We start from the raw sequence: 18033 nt of genomic DNA on the forward strand, positions 1-18033 counted from the left end.
TATTATATGTATATAGGGTATGGAGAAAGGTTACATCATTATATATGCACCACCACCTGATCAGTTGGTATACATTGATGATTTCGCCCATTGTGGTCAAGATGATATTATGGGATGCCCTCAGAGGCTTGATGATATTATGTACACATATACCTTTGCATAATATGACATTTATATGAATATACATGACATTATAAATGTTTCATGATTCACAGAGCTATTCAGACTTACAGGTTGACTCTTTTACTTCATGTTTCTTTCATGTCTTTTATATACTGATATTTATGCCTTACATACTCGGTACATTATTCGTACTGATGCTCCTACTGCCTGGGGGCCTGCATTTCATGCCCGCAGATGCAGGTAGACAAGCTGGCGGTCTCCCTACTTAGGACCTTTCTCAGCGAGAGTTGGTGTGCTCCATTTGATTCAGAGCTACTATTGGGTTTTGGTACGATACTTTTATATACATAAATGGGTATGACGGGGCCCAGTCTCGTCCTTTATACAGTTGTACACTCTATTAGAAGTCCGTAGATAGTCATGTATAATTGGATAGTATGTAGCCTTGTCGGCTTCTATTTTGATATATAGTTGTCCGTAACAGCCTTGTCGTCTTGCCCTATGGTATTTTGCATATATATATATGTATATATATGTATATATATATATATATGTATATATATGTATATATATATATATATATATATATATATATATATGTATATATATGTATATATATATATGTGTGTGTGTGTGTGTGTGTGTGTGTGTTTTGGGCATGCTTCTTCACGTATGTTATTCACATGATTCAGCAGTTTATTAATAGATGTTAGGCATGATCTATCCATATTTCATGTTTATATTTTAGGCGTATGCTTAGGGGTATTTGACAGGTAGAACTTGCGCACTCGTCATGCCCTTCAGTTCGGGTATCCAATTGAACTTTGTTTCCCGAAACTTTAAGTTTTAATCATGTCCTTTAACAATTGCCTTGAAACCCTACAAGAAGGCCAAAATTGCTTCTTTTTTTCCAACTTGTATTTTGATATATAGTTGTCCGTAACAGCCTTGTCGTCTTGCCCTACGGTATTTTGCATATATATATATATATATATATATATATATATGTGTGTGTGGTGTGTGTTTTGGGCATGCTTCTTCACGTATGTTATTCATATGATTCAGCAGTTTATTAATAGATGTTAGGCATGATCTATCCATATTTCATGTTTATATTTTAGGCGTATGCTTAGGGGTATTTGACAGGTAGAACTCGCGCACTCGTCATGCCCTTCAGTTCGGGTATCCAATTGAACTTTGTTTCCCGAAACTTTAAGTTTTAATCATGTCCTTTAACAATTGCCTTGAAACCCTACAAGAAGGCCGAAATTGCTTCTTTTTTTCCAACTTGATAGTATGAAGATGTCACATTATTGAACTTTTTTTTTTTTAAGTAGCTTGATATTTGCTTAACAAGTAAGTAATTAGTAATTAGACGTGATAAAGTTTATGCAGGAAATTGACAAATGGCTGAAGATAAGGGTTTTCTTTTTCGGTCTTGATTTTTTGAATGTTGTATATCATTGATAAAAATAATTAATTATTTTTTTGTAGCATAACTTAATAGCTAATTGTTGGTAATAGTGTTTACTTTTAGCTTATTTATGTAGTTCTCAATATATTACTAGTGAATTTTCATATCGTGGTGAAGAAACATTATTATACTAGATTAGGAAATTTGAAGAGAGAAATTAAGAGTAATTTAAAAAACTTCTCTAAGACAAATGCGTTTCGTTAAATTGTTTTTGCTGCTATAATTAATTCATTTATTTATTCCTTAAACGTCTATGTCATTACTTAAAATTATGTCTTACATCATTTGGTATGAAATCATAATCCCAACCTAGTTGTTTACCCGTAAAATGGTACAGTTCAATTTATATGTGGTTCATAGACAAGTGAAATTAATTTGATCCTAAAATAATAGATGAATTAGATAAAAATATGATACTTAGCCTTGACATGGAGATAAAATAGCAGAAATAGTAATTTTGGGAGCAGGACATCCAGGCACAATAGCAACGATATCAGTAAACAAGAAGATAAAAATTAAATTGAGATTTGAATAGAATATAGCGTGTATTTTACAGAAAATTCATGTCCATACAATAGTAATAGAGCTCATTATATATAGATGTACCTAAGGAACAAGGTCCTAGGATCAAGCCCCTCTTTAATGTCAATTATGAGGGTCATTGAAGAGAGTGTAACGGCAGGCATTGAATGCCATATTCTTTGTAACAGGTTGTGCACTTAATGTTATAGGATATTCTTCATTAAATGCTATCCGGTGGCAGACATTTATTTCACCTTAATGAGCATCATTCTCTCTTGTAACAGACGAGATCGTTGCCTTCGGGTTCAATTATCTTCTGTCTTCGGCTTTACGTGTCACTTCCTCATTCGATCATTTAATATAAATATATTTTACACTATACAGATAGTCCCCCTGCTTTCCAGTGGCATAACTCTGTGTCACCGGAAAGTTGGTAGAGATACCTTTCTTAGCGGAAAATTCTCTGACATCCTTGATTAGACGCATGTCTCTTCGCATTTAATGTCCCGAACACGCATTACCCCATGATTCAGGATCTTTTCTGCCGGTTATCGAGGTAATTATGGTCACGCAATTCCTTTACTTATACATATCAAACTTCTTCATTTACACTTCATAATTCTTCAAACTTTCTCAAACTCTCTTCATTCAACTCGTAGTTTGTCTTCAACCTCTCTTTAACCTTCTTCTTAAGAGAAAAGCTTTCACTTCTTTTCTAATAAAGAATGGAATCTTCTTCTAAAACCCATAGTTCCTCAAAGAACAAAGGTAAAGCCAACGAAGCTGCTCCTCCTAAGGTGAGCACCATCATCCCCAGAAGTTTTGTCACAACCTAAGACTTCGAAGAGAAATTTTCTTTCACTAACCCTCGTACATGGGCCGTTGGCAGATATCCTTCTTCCATCCATCCTTCCAGCATTCCTGCTGTGAAGGAAGACTGTCATTGCCAAGATCTAGACATTACTGCTCCTGATCTAGCGGAGCGGGTAACCTTATCCGAGAAGGGTTTTATGTATTTTTATATGTGTCCCTTCACTTTGGGCACCTATGCCAAGAGACGGGAGAAGAGCTATCTCTAGCTCGAGTGATGAACCTCTATCCCCCCAAGATCTTTCGTGGGGGAATGATAAATTTCAGCAAGTGTGACCATCCTGTTCTTCTATCTATCATGGATGATGACAACGATCGTGGGTGGATGGAACGGTTCGTTGTAGTCGCCACTAATGATATCATTCCGGCAATGGCTTCATCCTCTCCGGAATCAAGGAATCACACTCGTAAGTTCCTTGTTTAACTTTTCTTTCATTAAAGATCATCTCATATCATTATTTACCCTTCCTCTTTTGCCTGTTTCAGCAACTCATTGGGTACCACCTAAGGTTGAAGGCTTGGACCAGTGGGTCCAAAACATTTCGGATGTAACTATGCCCGAGACCCGCACGTGGAAAGAACTGGCCCTTAATACGGGTGGAAGGCTAAAAATTATGGTAAATTGGACTCATCTCGTCTTTACTTTTCATATAAGGAAGTTGATTAACCCTTTCTCATTTGCTAAATCCAGGTCTAGCCTAGGGCTCGGTTATCGTCCCCGATGAGGACATTTTGGCTAATCTCGCTGATGCAGCGAGGTTGCTTCAGGAGGTGTTTACTCGAACAGGTGTCTCCAGGCCTGCTTCGGATGCAAGTGTTTCTTTTCGGAGTTCCTGACCGGAGAACAAGCAACCAAAAAAGAGATGTTCCTCTGCGGTCGGGAAAAAAATAAAAGGGCAAGGAGTGTCATGCCCGAGCAGCTTCCCTAATTATTGAGAAAACACATTCTATGTATAGCATGAGGAGAAAAACCTTGGAAGAGGCCAAAGCGGGTGTCATTGACTTTGACGCTGAAATCGTTGAGGTCTGTGAGCTGGAGTTAGCTGCAAAAAGAGGTCTACCAGCCCAGCCCGATGCTACCAATTCTTCTGGTTCCGGTTCTGAGTTCTCGGGAAATGAAGAAGAATCGGAAGGCGACAATGCTGAGGGCCGAAATCATGAAGGCCAAAATATCGAACCGGTGGCGGATTTGCCCATTTCTCCTGGGGGCGTAGGTGTTTTTCTTCCTCCTAGTTCCAGAGATGCTTACTTTTGTATCTGTACTGCTAATGTTGTGAATAGAAGCACTTTTTCTCTTAAGTATTGTGCGAATTTTCCTCTTTACATAATTTTTAACTGTGCAAGTCTCTGCGTACTTTTCGCTTAAGTATTTGCGCTAGTTTTCTTTTTGCGTCTTTTTTCGTTTAAGTGTTTGCGCAAGTTTGCTTTTTGCATCTTTTTTCGTTTAAGTGTTTGTGCAAGTTTGCTTTTTGCGTCCTTTTGTGCAAGGATTTGGATTTTTTTGCCCTGTTTGCGCAAGTTTACTTTTTGCGTCTAATTGTGCAAAGCTTTGGGTGTATTTTCCCCTGAAAGCATTTGAATTTTGGGCATAAGTTCTTCCAAAATCAACCCTTTAACGTGAGGGTTTTTATAAGAGAGTGCACTTTTATGTTTGCGGTGCTCTTGAAGAGGACATCTCATGTTCATTACAGCACTAGAATTTGAAGTACTTGTTTAACTTTTAAATGGTAAAACTGATTCATCGTTGAGACAAGAAACACGATATAAATAAAAAGACTTTACTTTATTCCTTCCATTTTCAAAAGTACATAAGCATTCGTTGTGCTAAAAAGAAATTGTCATTTCTTGTGGCTAACTTGTACAACTTGTTTCTACAGGGCTGATCGCGCAATCCCCAATCCCGATGATACAACTATCTTTTCGGGTTTTGTATTTCGGTCGAAGCGGCAGTCATTATTGACGTATATCATCCCCCCCCCCCGCAGTGTTCGAATACAAAGAATGCGTGTTTGAACACTGGATTTTGTTTACACCTTCGAGGATTCCACTAATGAATTGCTAGATAATCTTCAGTTTGGTAACAAATTTCACTTCCCCTTAGGAATTTATGCTATCGAGCCAAAGACTATCTTACAATCTCCTAGTGGCTTGTACTTGTGAATGGTTGGGTAATCTTTGTTCGATAGCAAACTTAACTTCTCTGTAGGAACTTTGCTACCGAGCAAATATCTAACCGCTTCGGAGTGGTTCTTCGTTTGTGTGCCTTGACATTAAAAGGTCTTATTACTGCTGTTGAAATTTCATTTGTAGTATGCTTTCCGTTACTGCCTCATTAAAAACCTTGCTAGAAAAATCCAATTGGGACAAAAACTGAACGAAGGAAAAAAGAGTGCATCACATACTTTTAGTACAAGTAATGTCCATCAGCAGTAGTATCTCTTGAGATGTGCCACATTCCAGTTGCTTGGCAACTTTCTCCATCTTTATTCTCCAACTCGCATGATCCTTTCCTAGTGACAACTGAAACCCGGTAGGGTCCTTCCCATGTCGGACCTAGCTTCCATGTATTGAGTTACCAAGTGTTTTGATTTACCTTCCTTAAAACCAAGTCTCCCACTTTGAAATAGCAGAGGTTGGCTCTTCGATTGTAATATCTTTCCATTCTCTACTTTTGAGCTATCATCCTCATATGCGCTAAGTCCCTGCATTCATCAAGCAGCTCCAAATTGACCAACATTGCGTCGTTATTTGCTTCTTCATTCGCTTAGAAGTATCTCAAGGTAGGCTCCCAACTTCCATCGGGATCAGGACTTCTGCTCCGTACACAAGGGAAAAAGGAGTCTCTCTCGTGCTTGATTTGGCAGTTTTTTGGTATGCCCATAATACTCCGGGAAACTCTTTGGGCCATTTGCCTTTAGTTGCTTCCAATCTAATTTTGAGATTTTGTATAATCACTTTGTTTGTTGATTTCGCTTGACCATTTGTGCTTGGAAGATAGGGCGAAGATATGATCCTTTTGATTATCAAGTCTTCAAGGAACTTCGTGACCTTTGCGCTTATAAATTGTGGCTCGTTGTCACAGGCTATCTCTTTTGGTATCCCAAATCTGCAAACTATGTTCTCCCACAAGAAATCCATCCCTTCACGTTTACCGATCTTCTGATAAGACCTGTTTCAAACCACTTAAAAAATAGTCATTTAAAATCAAAAGAAACCTTAACTTACTAGGGGGAGTCGGCAGTGGTCCGATGATATCCATTCCTCGCTTCATGAACGGCCATGGAGAAAAAACCGAGTGCAATGGTTCTGCTAGTTGATGTACCAATGGTGCGTAGCGTTGACACTTATCTCATTTTTAAACGAAAGCTTTAGCGTTTCTCTCCATTCAGGGCCAATAGTATCCTGCCCTTACAAATTTTAGTACTAAGGAATTTGTGCCCGAATGATTTCCACAGATCCTTTCGTGGACTTCTTGCATAACGTAATTAGCTTTGGACGCTCCAAACATCGGGCAAGCAGACCTTGGAAAGATTTCCTGTACAATTGTCCTCCTTTGAAACTATACCACACTGCTTTAGCGCACAGCGCCCGGAACGTCTTGGGATCTGCAAGCAACTTTTCGTGCTTGAGGTAATCAGTGATCTCATTCCTCCAGTTCCAAACCAAATTAGTCGCATTTACCTCGTAGTAGATATCTGTGTCCACAACTGAGTGCATAAGCTGTACGATCGTACCAAAGTCCGATCCCTTCATTTTCGTTCAGGAGCCACAGTTAGTTAATGCGTCCACTTCTATATTTTCTTCTCTCAGGATATGTGTGATTGACCACTCCCAAAACCGAGCAAGCAGAGCTTGAACCTTCACTATGTATTGTTGCATGCGTTCCTCTTTGGCTTCGAAGATCCCATAAACCTGATTTCTATGACCTCTGAATCTAGTCCTCGTTCCAGTTCGAGCCCAGCAATCAAAGCTTCGTACTCTACTTCATTTTTAGTCAGAGGAACTGTTCTTATGGCCTGCCTTAGGGTTTCTCCCGAAGGCGTGGTTAATACTATGCCAAGCCCGGACCCTTTTACGATGGAAGCTCCATCTGTAAATAGGGTCCAAACTCCTGATGTCGATTCTGACACCATCACTGCTTCTTTGGTTGCCAAATGTAACAATCCCGGACTGAAAGCAGCCACAAAGTCGGCAAAAACTTGTGACTTAATTGCAGTCCAAGGCTTATATTTCATGTCAAATTCACTCATTTTGACGGCCCATTTGGCCAGCCTACCGAAAGTACGGCTTTATGAAGTATATTCCGCAGGGGAAAGGTGGTCACCATAGCTATCGGGTGACATTGGAAATAAGGCCTTAACTTTCAAGTGGCGACTACGAGGGTTAAGGCCAACTTCTCCAAATGTCGGTAGTGTGTTTCTGCTCCCGTTAAAATTCTGCTAGCGTAATAAATGGGAGATTGTGTGCCTTCGTTCTCACGAACTAAAACAGCGGTTACCTCTACCTCCGAGACTGCTAGGTACATTAATAATTTTTTGCCTTCCTCCGGCTTCAATAATAACGGAGGACTTGACAAGCACCTTTTCAAATCCATCAAAGCCTGCTGACATTCCGGGATCCATTCGAAGTTGTTCTTCGTTTTGAGTAGCGAGAAGAAATAATGGCATTTGTCTGAAGACCGAGAAATGAACCTGCTCAAAGCGGACAATCTCCCTATGAGCCTTTGAACCTCTTTTACACTTGATAGCTGGTCCGATATGTCTTCGATGGATTTGATTTTATCGGGGTTAACCTCAATCTCCAAGAATTTTTCAAAATGTGGATTTTGTTGCGCATGTCTCTTCTGGTACCTGGAAATACCTTGGCACCTAATAAGAGTCTGACACCTCTTCATTCTGGTTGACTTTGTTTAACTAGGGAGAAGGCGCTGGTTCGTGTAACTACTATGTCGCATGCTCTTTCCCTTTGTTATTGGAGACCGAAATTGCATTAATCTCCCTTGCCGCCGGTTGGTCACCTCTTATTTGTTTAATTCCCTTGGGAGTCAGGGATTTCAGCAACTGGTGATATGTCGACAGCACAACCTCCATCTCATGCAACCATGGTCTTCCCAGGATAATATTGTAGCCCATATCACCAACCACCACCTCGAAAAGGATCATCCTCATCACCCCATTCGGCATTCATGGGCAACAGGATCTCTCCTCGTGTTGTTACTCTTGCCAGGTTAAACTCGGCGAGGAGTTTTATGGCCGGAATGATGCTTCCGGTGAATTTGGTTTGCTCCAACACTCTCCATTGTATAATATTGGCCGAACTCCCAGGAGACACCAGAACATGTTTAATTGTAAAATCAAATACATTTAGAGAGATTACCAATGCATCATTGTGCGGTAGCAACAATCCATCTGTGTCCTCCTCCGTGAAAGTGATGTCGTCTTCAGCGACTCCCCAAAGTCTCTTGGTATGGGTTACTAATATCTTCGTCTTTTTTACTGCTGAGAAAGTAACCCCGTTAATCTTGTTTCCCCCGAAAATCATGTTGATCGTTCGACGCGGGGGATCTTCTCCTATTTTTTAGGGCTCTGCGTTGACACGATTGTGACCATAATTATTTTTAGCCTAGTCACTTAAGAATTTCGTGAGATGGCCATTTTTTAGCAGTGTCGCCACTTCTTCACGCGGATACCGGTAGTTCCCATTATGGTGACCATTCGTCCCGTGATATTCGCACCACGAATTAGGATCCCTCTGGCTGGGATCGGATCTCATTGGCTTCGGGAATCGTACTTCTTTAATATTCCTCATAGCGACACCAACTCTACTACACTAACATTGAAGTTATATTCTAAAAGTCTGGGGTAGGAAGAATCTCGAGAACTAGACGTTTCCTTATCCAATGACGAGCTCTTGTTTCGGCCGCGATTAGTTCTTCTATCGGTAATGAACCTATCCGTCGATCGAAAACCTCTGTCGCATCCTTCGGCCCGTTCATAGGGAAAAAACTGGCTCCTCGAAGACCGTCGATCCGTGATGAAATGATCTTTTAATTTCTCTTTACTCTTCTTCCGGTCCCGACCCTTAACTAACATCGAGAAACCGAGCCAATCATCCTCAATTTTTATCTTTGACTTGTATCGGTTGAGAACTGTTAGCGGAAACGTAAAAGAAAGAACACAAGATTTAACGTGGTTCGGATCAAAATAATCCTACGTCCACCAGAGAATAATTGCCCTTTTAATATTAACAAAGGAAGGGGAGATTTCCCAATTACACTTAAGAGAATTTCTCTCTTAACTCTCTACTCACTACAATGTATTGTATTATTTTGGGATGATTTCTACAAGTGAAGGAGTGCATCTATTTATAGAGGTAAAGACCTCCTCTTGATGTCATTGGTGACATCAAACTACCTCCTCTTGATGTCATGGGTGACATCAAAGGAGGAAGCTTCCTCCTAGCATCCACACCAACTCTTTCCACCAACTCTTCCAATTGGCATGCCATTGTTGACTAAACATAAACCAACATTTTCAGCATGCCATTGTTAACTAAACATAAACCAACATTTTCAATCTCCACCTTGGTTTGCGTTTCGAGCGTGTGAACAACTCTGGCCAAAACTTCTAAGCTTACTGGGCAACCCCGTTGTAAGAAACAAGAAGAATCAAACCATTGTTGAACATACCACCTCCACCTAGCAACTGTTCTCTTCGGAGTTGCATCAGTTGATGCACACCCCCGCCAAGTCCTTGCAGTGTGCAAACTTAGCGAGCGGGACTATCTTGGTCAACATGTCTGCAGCATTATCGTCTGTGATAACCTTCACGACCTTGATAGTTCCCTCATCAATAACATCTCGAATAAAATGAAATCTGACATCAATGTGTTTAGTGCGCTCATGAAATCTCTGATTTTTCATTAGATGAATAGCACTCTGACTATCACATCTAAGAGTTGATTCCAGCTGAACCAAACTCAATTCCGCTACTAAACTTTTCAACCAGATAGCTTCCTTTACCGCCTCCGCTGCTGCCATGTATTCTGCTTCTGTCGTAGACAAAGCGACAATCGACTGCAAAGTCGACTTCCAACTGACGGCACTGCCAACGAGGGTAAAGATGTATCCAGTTGTGGACCTTCTTCTGTCAAGATCTCCTGCATAGTCAGAATCCACATAACCGAGAATTGAAATACCTGTACCACTTTTTCGAAAGGTAAGACCAACACCAGAAGCTCCTTTGAGATATCTCAATATCCACTTGACAGCTTCCCAATGCCTCTTTCCTGGGTTGGACATGTATCTACTTACCACACTTACAGATTGAGCAATATCTGGACGTGTGCATACCATAGCATACATAATACTACCAACTGCACTGGCATAAGGAATCTTTGACATATGCTCCACCTCATCCTCAGACTGAGGCATTTGTGACTCTGAAAGTTTAAAATGAGGAGCTAATGGTGTACTTACAGGCTTGCACGTTTGCATATTGAATCTCTCGAGAACCCTTTCAATATACCTCTTCTGAGAAAGATGTACAACATCGTCTTCTCTTGAAATCTCCATACCAAGGATTTTCTTTGCAGCTCCTAAATCCTTCATGTCAAATTCCTTACTCAATAGTTTCTTCAAAGCATTTATCTCTGTAATGTTGTTAGCAGCAATAAGCATATCATCAACATACAACAGTAAATAAATCATTGAGTTACCAGACATCTTCTTGTGATACACACAACTATCAAATGCACTCCTTGAGAATTCATGTGTAGTCATGAATGCATCAAACCTCTTGTACCACTGTCTAGGGGATTGCTTCAAACCATACAAAGACTTCTTTAGTTGGCATACGTGATCTTCTTTTCCCTCAGCTAGGAAACCTTCAGGTTGATCCATATAGATTGTCTCTTCTAGATCACCGTGTAAGAAAGCAGTTTTGACATCAAGCTGTTGAAGCTCCAAGTCAAATTGTGCAACCAATGCTAGTAGCACGCGAATTGAGCTATGCTTCACGACCGGAGAGAAAATCTCATTGTAGTCAATTCCCTCCTTTTGGCTGAAACCTTTTGCAACCAATCTCGCCTTGAACCTAGCATCTTCCACTTCAGGAATTCCCTCTTTCTTTCGGTAGACCCACTTGCATCCAACTGTCCTCTTCCCCTTTTGTCTTTTCACTAAGACCCATGTCTGATTCTTGTGAAGAGACTCCATCTCTTCAGTCATGGCTAACCGCCATTGTGCGGCATCCTTGCAAGAAGTTGCTTCAATATACGAGGAGGGCTCCAGATCTTTAATCTCTTCTTGTGCAGCTACGAACGCATATGCAATCAAGTTTGCTTGATTTATAAGGCGTTCCGGTTCTCGTGTCTGCCTCTTCTCCCTCCCCTTCGCAATTGTGTATGGTTCATTGACAGCAAGTTCTTCAACGCCTACATCTTCTGACTCATCTTTAACCTGAGTCTCTTGATCCTTTTCCTTGGCAAGCTCCACCGGAAGCTCCACCTGCTCGTTGTTCTTGTTTCCTGAAAACTCCACGGAAACTTTACGGGGATCAAGTATAGAGGATTCATCGAAGGTGACATCTCTACTAACTATAAATTTGAGTAAAGACAAACACCAAAGTTTGTACCCTTTTACTCCATCCACATACCCTACGAATATGGCCTTCTTAGCCCTTGGTTCAAGCTTTCCTTCATTAACGTGATAATAAGCTGGACACCCAAATACTCGTAAGTATGAATAGTTAGAGGGTTCACCTGACCATACCTCATTCGGAGTCTTAAAGTCAATTGTCGATGCTGGAGATCGATTGACAATATGAGCAGCAGTGTGAACTGCTTCAGCCCAAAATACTTTGGACATTTTGGCTTGTAGGAGCATACAACGAGCCTTTTCAAGAAGAGTTCTGTTCATTCTCTCGGCAACTCCATTCTGCTGTGGGGTATGCCTGACAGTCCTATGTCTTGAGATCCCATGAACCTTGCAGAATTCATTAAACTCTTCATTGCAAAACTCCAAGCCATTGTCTGTGCGAAGATACTTGATTTTCCGCTCCATTTGATTTTCAATCAAAATCTTCCACTCTTTAAATACCTCTTTCCGCCCTTCGATGGAAGTTTAGAAGGACCCCATAAATCTGAATGGATGTAGTCTAGCACTCCTCTTGTCTTGTGTTTGCCAGTGCTGAAGCTGACCTTCTTCTGCTTCCCTAGAACGCAGTGCTCACAGAAGTCAAGCGTGCTGATCTTCTCACCTTCCAAAAGTTTACGATTGCTCAACATCTCCAGTCCACGTGCGCTCATATGACCCAGTCTCATGTGCCATAGTCTTGCCTTGTCATCATTAGATAACTGCACTGTAGATGCATTTGCAGAGCCAACAATGGTGCTTCCGGCCAATGTGTAAAGGCCGTTCTCCAGCTTGCCTTTCAGCATGACTAAAGAACCTTTAGTCACCTTCATAGTTCCTGCTTCGCTCATGTACCTGTAGCCTTGTTCATCCAGAGTACCCAAGGAGATCAAATTCTTCTTCAGATCAGGAACATGACGGACTTGTGTAATAGTCCTCACGATTCCATCATGGCAGCGAACCCGAACTGAGCCAATGCCAACTATTGCACAAGTTGCATTATTGCCCATTACTACGGTTCCTCCACTTTTCTCGTAGCTGCTAAACCAGTCTTTTCGGAACGTCATATGCAGAGTACAAGCAGAGTCTAACACCCATTTGTTTTCATAACTACTATTATTATTACACGATGTTGTTAGTACATAATCATTATCAAAATTATGTACCTGTTCAACTGTAGATGCACTCGCCTTTTCCTTGGACTTTGACATTGGGCAATCTCGTTCAAAGTGCCCCTTCTTGCCACAACCCCAACACTCTGTATTCTTCTTGTTCACACGAGACTTTGATCTGTGCTTTGATTTGGTCTTTCCCTGTTGGCTAGTCCGGCCTCTTACAAAGAGGCCACTTGCCTGGTCATCTCTATCTCCTTCAATGTGCCTCCGCACATCACTAGAGTTAAGTGCCTGCCGCACTTGCTCAAGCTTGATAGGCTCCTTGCTATACATCATTGAATTCTCAATATCACGATATCCTGAAGTCAATGAAAATAGCAAAGCACATGCAAGCGTCTCCTCCTCCCTTTTAATTCCTGCAATCTGTAAGTCCATGACAAGTTTATTAAACGCATCTAAATGATCTTGTAACGAAGTACCTGACCCCATCTTAAATGTGTGAAGACGCCGTTGTAACAACATTCTTGTTGTCACTGATCGGTCTTGGTATAGCCCTTCTAGCTTTTCCCACAACTGTTTGGCCGTCTCTTCGGTACCCGTACTCACTTCACAAAGCACGTTAGGTGCAAGGGATAGTTGGATTGCACTCAATGCATCCCCTTCAATCTTCTCCTTGTCGGGAGCTGATATATCCGTAGGATACTTTCCGTCAATAGCATGGATTGAACCTTCCCTCCGCAGTAACGCCATCATCTGGATCTTCCAGATATTGAAGTTGTTGCGTCCATTGAATCTATCAATTTCAAACTTCATGGAACTCATATTTGCTTGTTCTTTCTCCTTGGATCGTTAAAGAATCCTGTCGCTCTGATACCAATTGTTAGCGGAAACGTAAAAGAAAGAACACAAGATTTAACGTGGTTCGGATCAAAATAATCCTACGTCCACCAGAGAACAATTGCCCTTTTAATATTAACAAAGGAAGGGGAGATTTCCCAATTACACTTAAGAGAATTTCTCTCTTAACTCTCTACTCACTACAATGTATTGTATTATTTTGGGATGATTTCTACAAGTGAAGGAGTGCATCTATTTATAGAGGTAAAGACCTCCTCTTGATGTCATTGGTGACATCAAACTACCTCCTCTTGATGTCATGGGTGACATCAAAGGAGGAAGCTTCCTCCTAGCATCCACACCAACTCTTTCCACCAACTCTTCCAATTGGCATGCCATTGTTGACTAAACATAAACCAACATTTTCAGCATGCCATTGTTAACTAAACATAAACCAACATTTTCAAGAACATATGCCCAAGTTATCGCTTGGAACTCGAGCAGACTTTCTTTCAACCTCCGGGAAGCATCGGAACTTCGTGGATTCAAACCCTTGGTGAATGCTTCAGTCGCCCATTTATCCGGAACGGCCGGTAGCAACATCCTTGCCTTTTGGAACCGGGTTACAAACTCTCGCAGCAACTTGGATTCTACCTGTGCAATCCTAAATATATCAGCCTTTCGGGCTTGTATCTTTCTGGCTCCGGCGTGGGCCTTAATGAAAGAATTAGCGAGCACCTCGAAGGAATCTATGAAATGCTTAGGCAAAAGCGAATACTAGGTCAAGGCTCCCTTCGTGAGAGTCTATCCGAATTTCTTCAGAAAAACTGATTCAAATTCGTGGGGAGCTAAATCGTTCCCCTTCGCCGCCATTGTATAGGTGGTGATATGCTCTTGGGGATCTAAAGTCCCATCATATTTCGGCACATCAGGAATTTTAAACCGTTTTGGGATCAATTTGGTGTCGTACTTGGTTTGTGCGGCACTTGAGTGTACTTCTTTGAGTCTGACTGGTGGTGCGCCCGAAATTTGGTACATGCGGGCGTTCACTTCCTTCATAAACCGTATGAGCTCGTTTTTTAAGCGATCACTCTCATTGTTATGACCGAATCCGCTTCCCCCGGCCCCATCGAAGCCGACCTCACCCCTCGGGGTGTTGTTGTCGACCCTTAGCATTGTTTGATTTGCGGGAGCACCGGGAGAAACTAGACCTCGTCCATTCACGTTATTGGAAGCACCCAATAACGCCTGCTTCAGTTCTGTCATAATCTTATCATGCCGTGTGAGATAACCTAAAATGGCCTCCTGCTGCTCCTGCAATACCCTTACCACTTCGATGACGTGCTCTTCTTCAGCATCATCAGGAGTTGCCTCTCGAACATGTCGCGAGTACCGCCTTTCGTGGACCAGACTGGCCTCGTTCCACTCACTACGGGTATCACAAATTAAATGCTCGTGTCGAGGCTGATTTTCTTGGGCTTCGAGGTTGTGTGTGTTGTTAACATCATTATCTATCATTTTCTATGATTTTTTGCTAAGAACAAATAATCAAACACGTTAGTAAAAGAGGCAAGGACCAACTTAATTACACAACTGTCTAAGTCTCATGGTGGGCGCCAAACTGTTTACCCGTAAAATGGTACAGTTGAATTTATACGTGATTTATAGACAAATGAATTAATTTGATCCTAAAATAATAGATGAATTAGATAAAAATATGATACTTAGCCTTGAGATGAAGATAAAATAGCAGAAATAGTAATTCTGGGAGCAGGACTTCCGTACACAATAGCAACGATATCAGCAAATAAGAAGATAAAAATTATATTGAGCTTTGAATAAAATGTAGCGTGTATTTGCCAGAAAATTCGTGTAAATACAATGGTAATAAAGCTCATTATTTATAGTTGTACCTAGAAAACAAGGTTCTAGGATCAAGCCCCTCTTTAATGTCAATTGTGAGGGTCATTGAAGAGTGTGTAACGGCAGGCATTGAATGCCATATTCTTTATAACGGGTTGTGTATTTAATGTTATAGGATATTCTTCATTAAATGTTATCGGGTGGCAAACATTTATTTTACCTTTATGAGTGTCATTCTCTTTGGTAAAAAACGGGATCTTTGCCTTCGAGTCCAACTATCTTCTATTTTCGGTTCGACGTGCCACTTCTTCATGCGATCATTTAATATAAACATATTTTACCCTATACACTAGGTAAGAGAAATCAAGCAAAATCTCACAAAAGGAATAATAACATATGAGAAATCACAAACAAATAAAATAAAACAAAATAAAGAGAGATGTTTTGTCATCCTAAAAGTGATAACTTGGTCAAGTCAATCCCTGAATGTACCTCCACCTCACTAAGCTTTTTACTCCCTCCCCTTAACACTATTTCCACGTACCTTCTCTTCTAACGCTTCCATCCAAATCTCAATGCGTAAGCAGTGACAAAATCCCAGCAAACTCACCCCATATTGGTTATCCATAGCTCTACACCCACGCTTAACTTGACGACACGTGTCTTCCTTCTTTATTTTTATATTTTATTTTACTTTTTTTCCCCAGTATATCACACACGTTTATTCTAGAACCCGCCGCCTTCTCTAGCCACGTGTCCTTCTCTCCTCCTATATATTCCCTTCTCCCTCTTGTGTTCTAAGTTTCAACTTTCAGAGCGCCTCTCGCTGTAATCAGTATCTACACACTCCATTTATCAATCAAAAGAAAAATAAGTACACAAATACAGCAAGTCAAAATCATTGTAAAAGAATGGCAGCGGTGGAATTGCAATTGCCTCCTGGATTCCGATTCCATCCGACTGATGAAGAGCTTGTGATGCACTACCTATGTCGAAAATGTGCGTCGCAGCCGATTGCTGTCCCGATTATTGCTGAAATTGACCTGTACAAGTACGACCCATGGGATCTTCCAGGTATTTCCTGCAAATGATTCATTCTGTAATAACGAAGAATTTTATTTTCCCAAAGCTGAAACTTTTTGAGTGCTTTTTATTTTATTCATGTTTTTTTCTTTTTGTGGTTTTAGGTTTGGCGTTATACGGGGAGAAAGAGTGGTATTTCTTTTCACCGCGAGATCGGAAATATCCGAACGGTTCACGGCCGAATCGAGCTGCGGGAAATGGATATTGGAAGGCGACGGGTGCAGATAAGCCGATTGGTCATCCGAAGCCTGTCGGAATTAAGAAAGCTCTGGTATTTTACGCAGGCAAAGCTCCAAAAGGAGAAAAGACGAATTGGATTATGCACGAATATCGGCTTGCTCATGTTGATCGATCTGCTCGTAACAAGAACAATAGCTTAAGGGTGGGTAAATGAACCGAATTAATTAGTACTGTATTTAACTTTGTTATTATAGAAAATTATTATTTGTTCTTATCGCCTATCAAGAGAGTGAAGTGAGTGTGATTTTAGATTGAGATTTTTTCGACCATTGTGATTTGATTTTTTGACTGATCCAACGGTTGTTTCTTTTTTTTTTGTTGACAGCTAGACGATTGGGTTTTATGCCGAATATACAATAAGAAGGGTACGATGGAGAAGAACCAATTGAATAGTCGAAAAATGAATGTCGGAATGTCGCCGCCGGCGACCGAGGTGGACGTGAAGCCAGAGATTCTGCCGTTGCCGATCTCGACAAGGCCGTCGCAGGTTTACAGTGACTTTATATACTTCGATTCATCAGATTCTCTGCCGAAGCTTCACACTGATTCCAGCTGCTCGGAGCAGGTGCTGTCGTCGGAGTTCACGTGTGAGAGAGAAGTTCAGAGCGAGCCGAAATTGAGCGATTGGGAGAAAACTGCCCTGGACCTTCAGTTTAATTACATGGATGCCATCCCGGACGTCGGAGATAACGGCTTGCTAGGTTCTCAGTTCCAGGGCTGTTATGAAATGTCGCCGCTTCAGGATATATTCATGTACCTGCAAAAGCCGTTTTGAGCAAGAAAATGGACCCCACTTTGAGTTTCCGTCGCACGTGCAAAAGAGACCAAGGTCAAATGGTCAATGACTGGGCATGTGCGGATGTTTGTAGAAGTAGGTGTAGTTTCTGTGCTTTCACATTGGCGATTGCGTAAAAGAAAAAATTGGTGTATATATTCAATTTAAACGAAGAAAAATAGAAAAGAAGTCGAAAATGGTATTTTTATTATAGTTAGTACATAAACATGAAATTTTTGGATGGTATCTTGACCTTTTATCATATCTTTTCATGTTCGATATGCTCCAAGAGTTCCCTTCCCGTACAATGGGCTTTAACCTATCTTAATCACTTTAGGAAATTTGGGTTGAGAATTTTATTTAAATAATTTGATTAACTAAAGGATTCCTTTGCGTAAGATTAGATTTGTTTCAATCATCGTTTGAGCTTTGGTCGTAATGACAATTATGTTACAATTGTAAATCCAAGAATTTTAAATTATATTAGGATTGAATGACA

At 40.8% G+C, this 18033-nt stretch overlaps 1 protein-coding gene across 2 annotated transcripts; it reads left to right on the forward strand.

The window, feature by feature from the left end:
- The first annotated feature begins 16154 nt into the window (after nucleotides 1-16154).
- On the forward strand, nucleotides 16155-17780 carry LOC104242393 (NAC domain-containing protein 2-like). Of its 2 annotated transcripts, XM_009797435.2 has the most exons (4): nucleotides 16229-16510; nucleotides 16624-16901; nucleotides 17085-17246; nucleotides 17325-17780. In XM_009797435.2, exons 1-4 carry the CDS (start codon nucleotides 16348-16350, stop codon nucleotides 17532-17534), a joined length of 813 nt encoding a protein of 270 aa, XP_009795737.1. In that variant the 5' UTR covers nucleotides 16229-16347; the 3' UTR covers nucleotides 17535-17780. The 2 variants fall into 2 exon arrangements, with proteins under 2 accessions (XP_009795736.1, XP_009795737.1); XM_009797434.2 differs by having other exon boundaries at nucleotides 16155-16510; nucleotides 17085-17780.
- The last annotated feature ends 253 nt before the right edge of the window (nucleotides 17781-18033 follow it).

The sequence above is a fragment of the Nicotiana sylvestris genome, chromosome 4, assembly GCF_000393655.2.
Source record: "Nicotiana sylvestris chromosome 4, ASM39365v2, whole genome shotgun sequence".
In the NCBI taxonomy this organism is placed as follows: Eukaryota; Viridiplantae; Streptophyta; class Magnoliopsida; order Solanales; family Solanaceae; genus Nicotiana; species Nicotiana sylvestris.

Bases quoted from the DNA above. Each gene is read 5' to 3' on its own strand.
- LOC104242393 (XM_009797434.2), top strand. From the start codon at position 16,348: ATGGCAGCGGTGGAATTGCAATTGCCTCCTGGATTCCGATTCCATCCG. The intron at 16,511-16,623 runs GTATTTCCTGCA...TTGTGGTTTTAG, and splicing joins CGACCCATGGGATCTTCCAG to GTTTGGCGTTATACGGGGAG. The intron at 16,902-17,084 runs GTGGGTAAATGA...TTTTGTTGACAG, and splicing joins ACAAGAACAATAGCTTAAGG to CTAGACGATTGGGTTTTATG.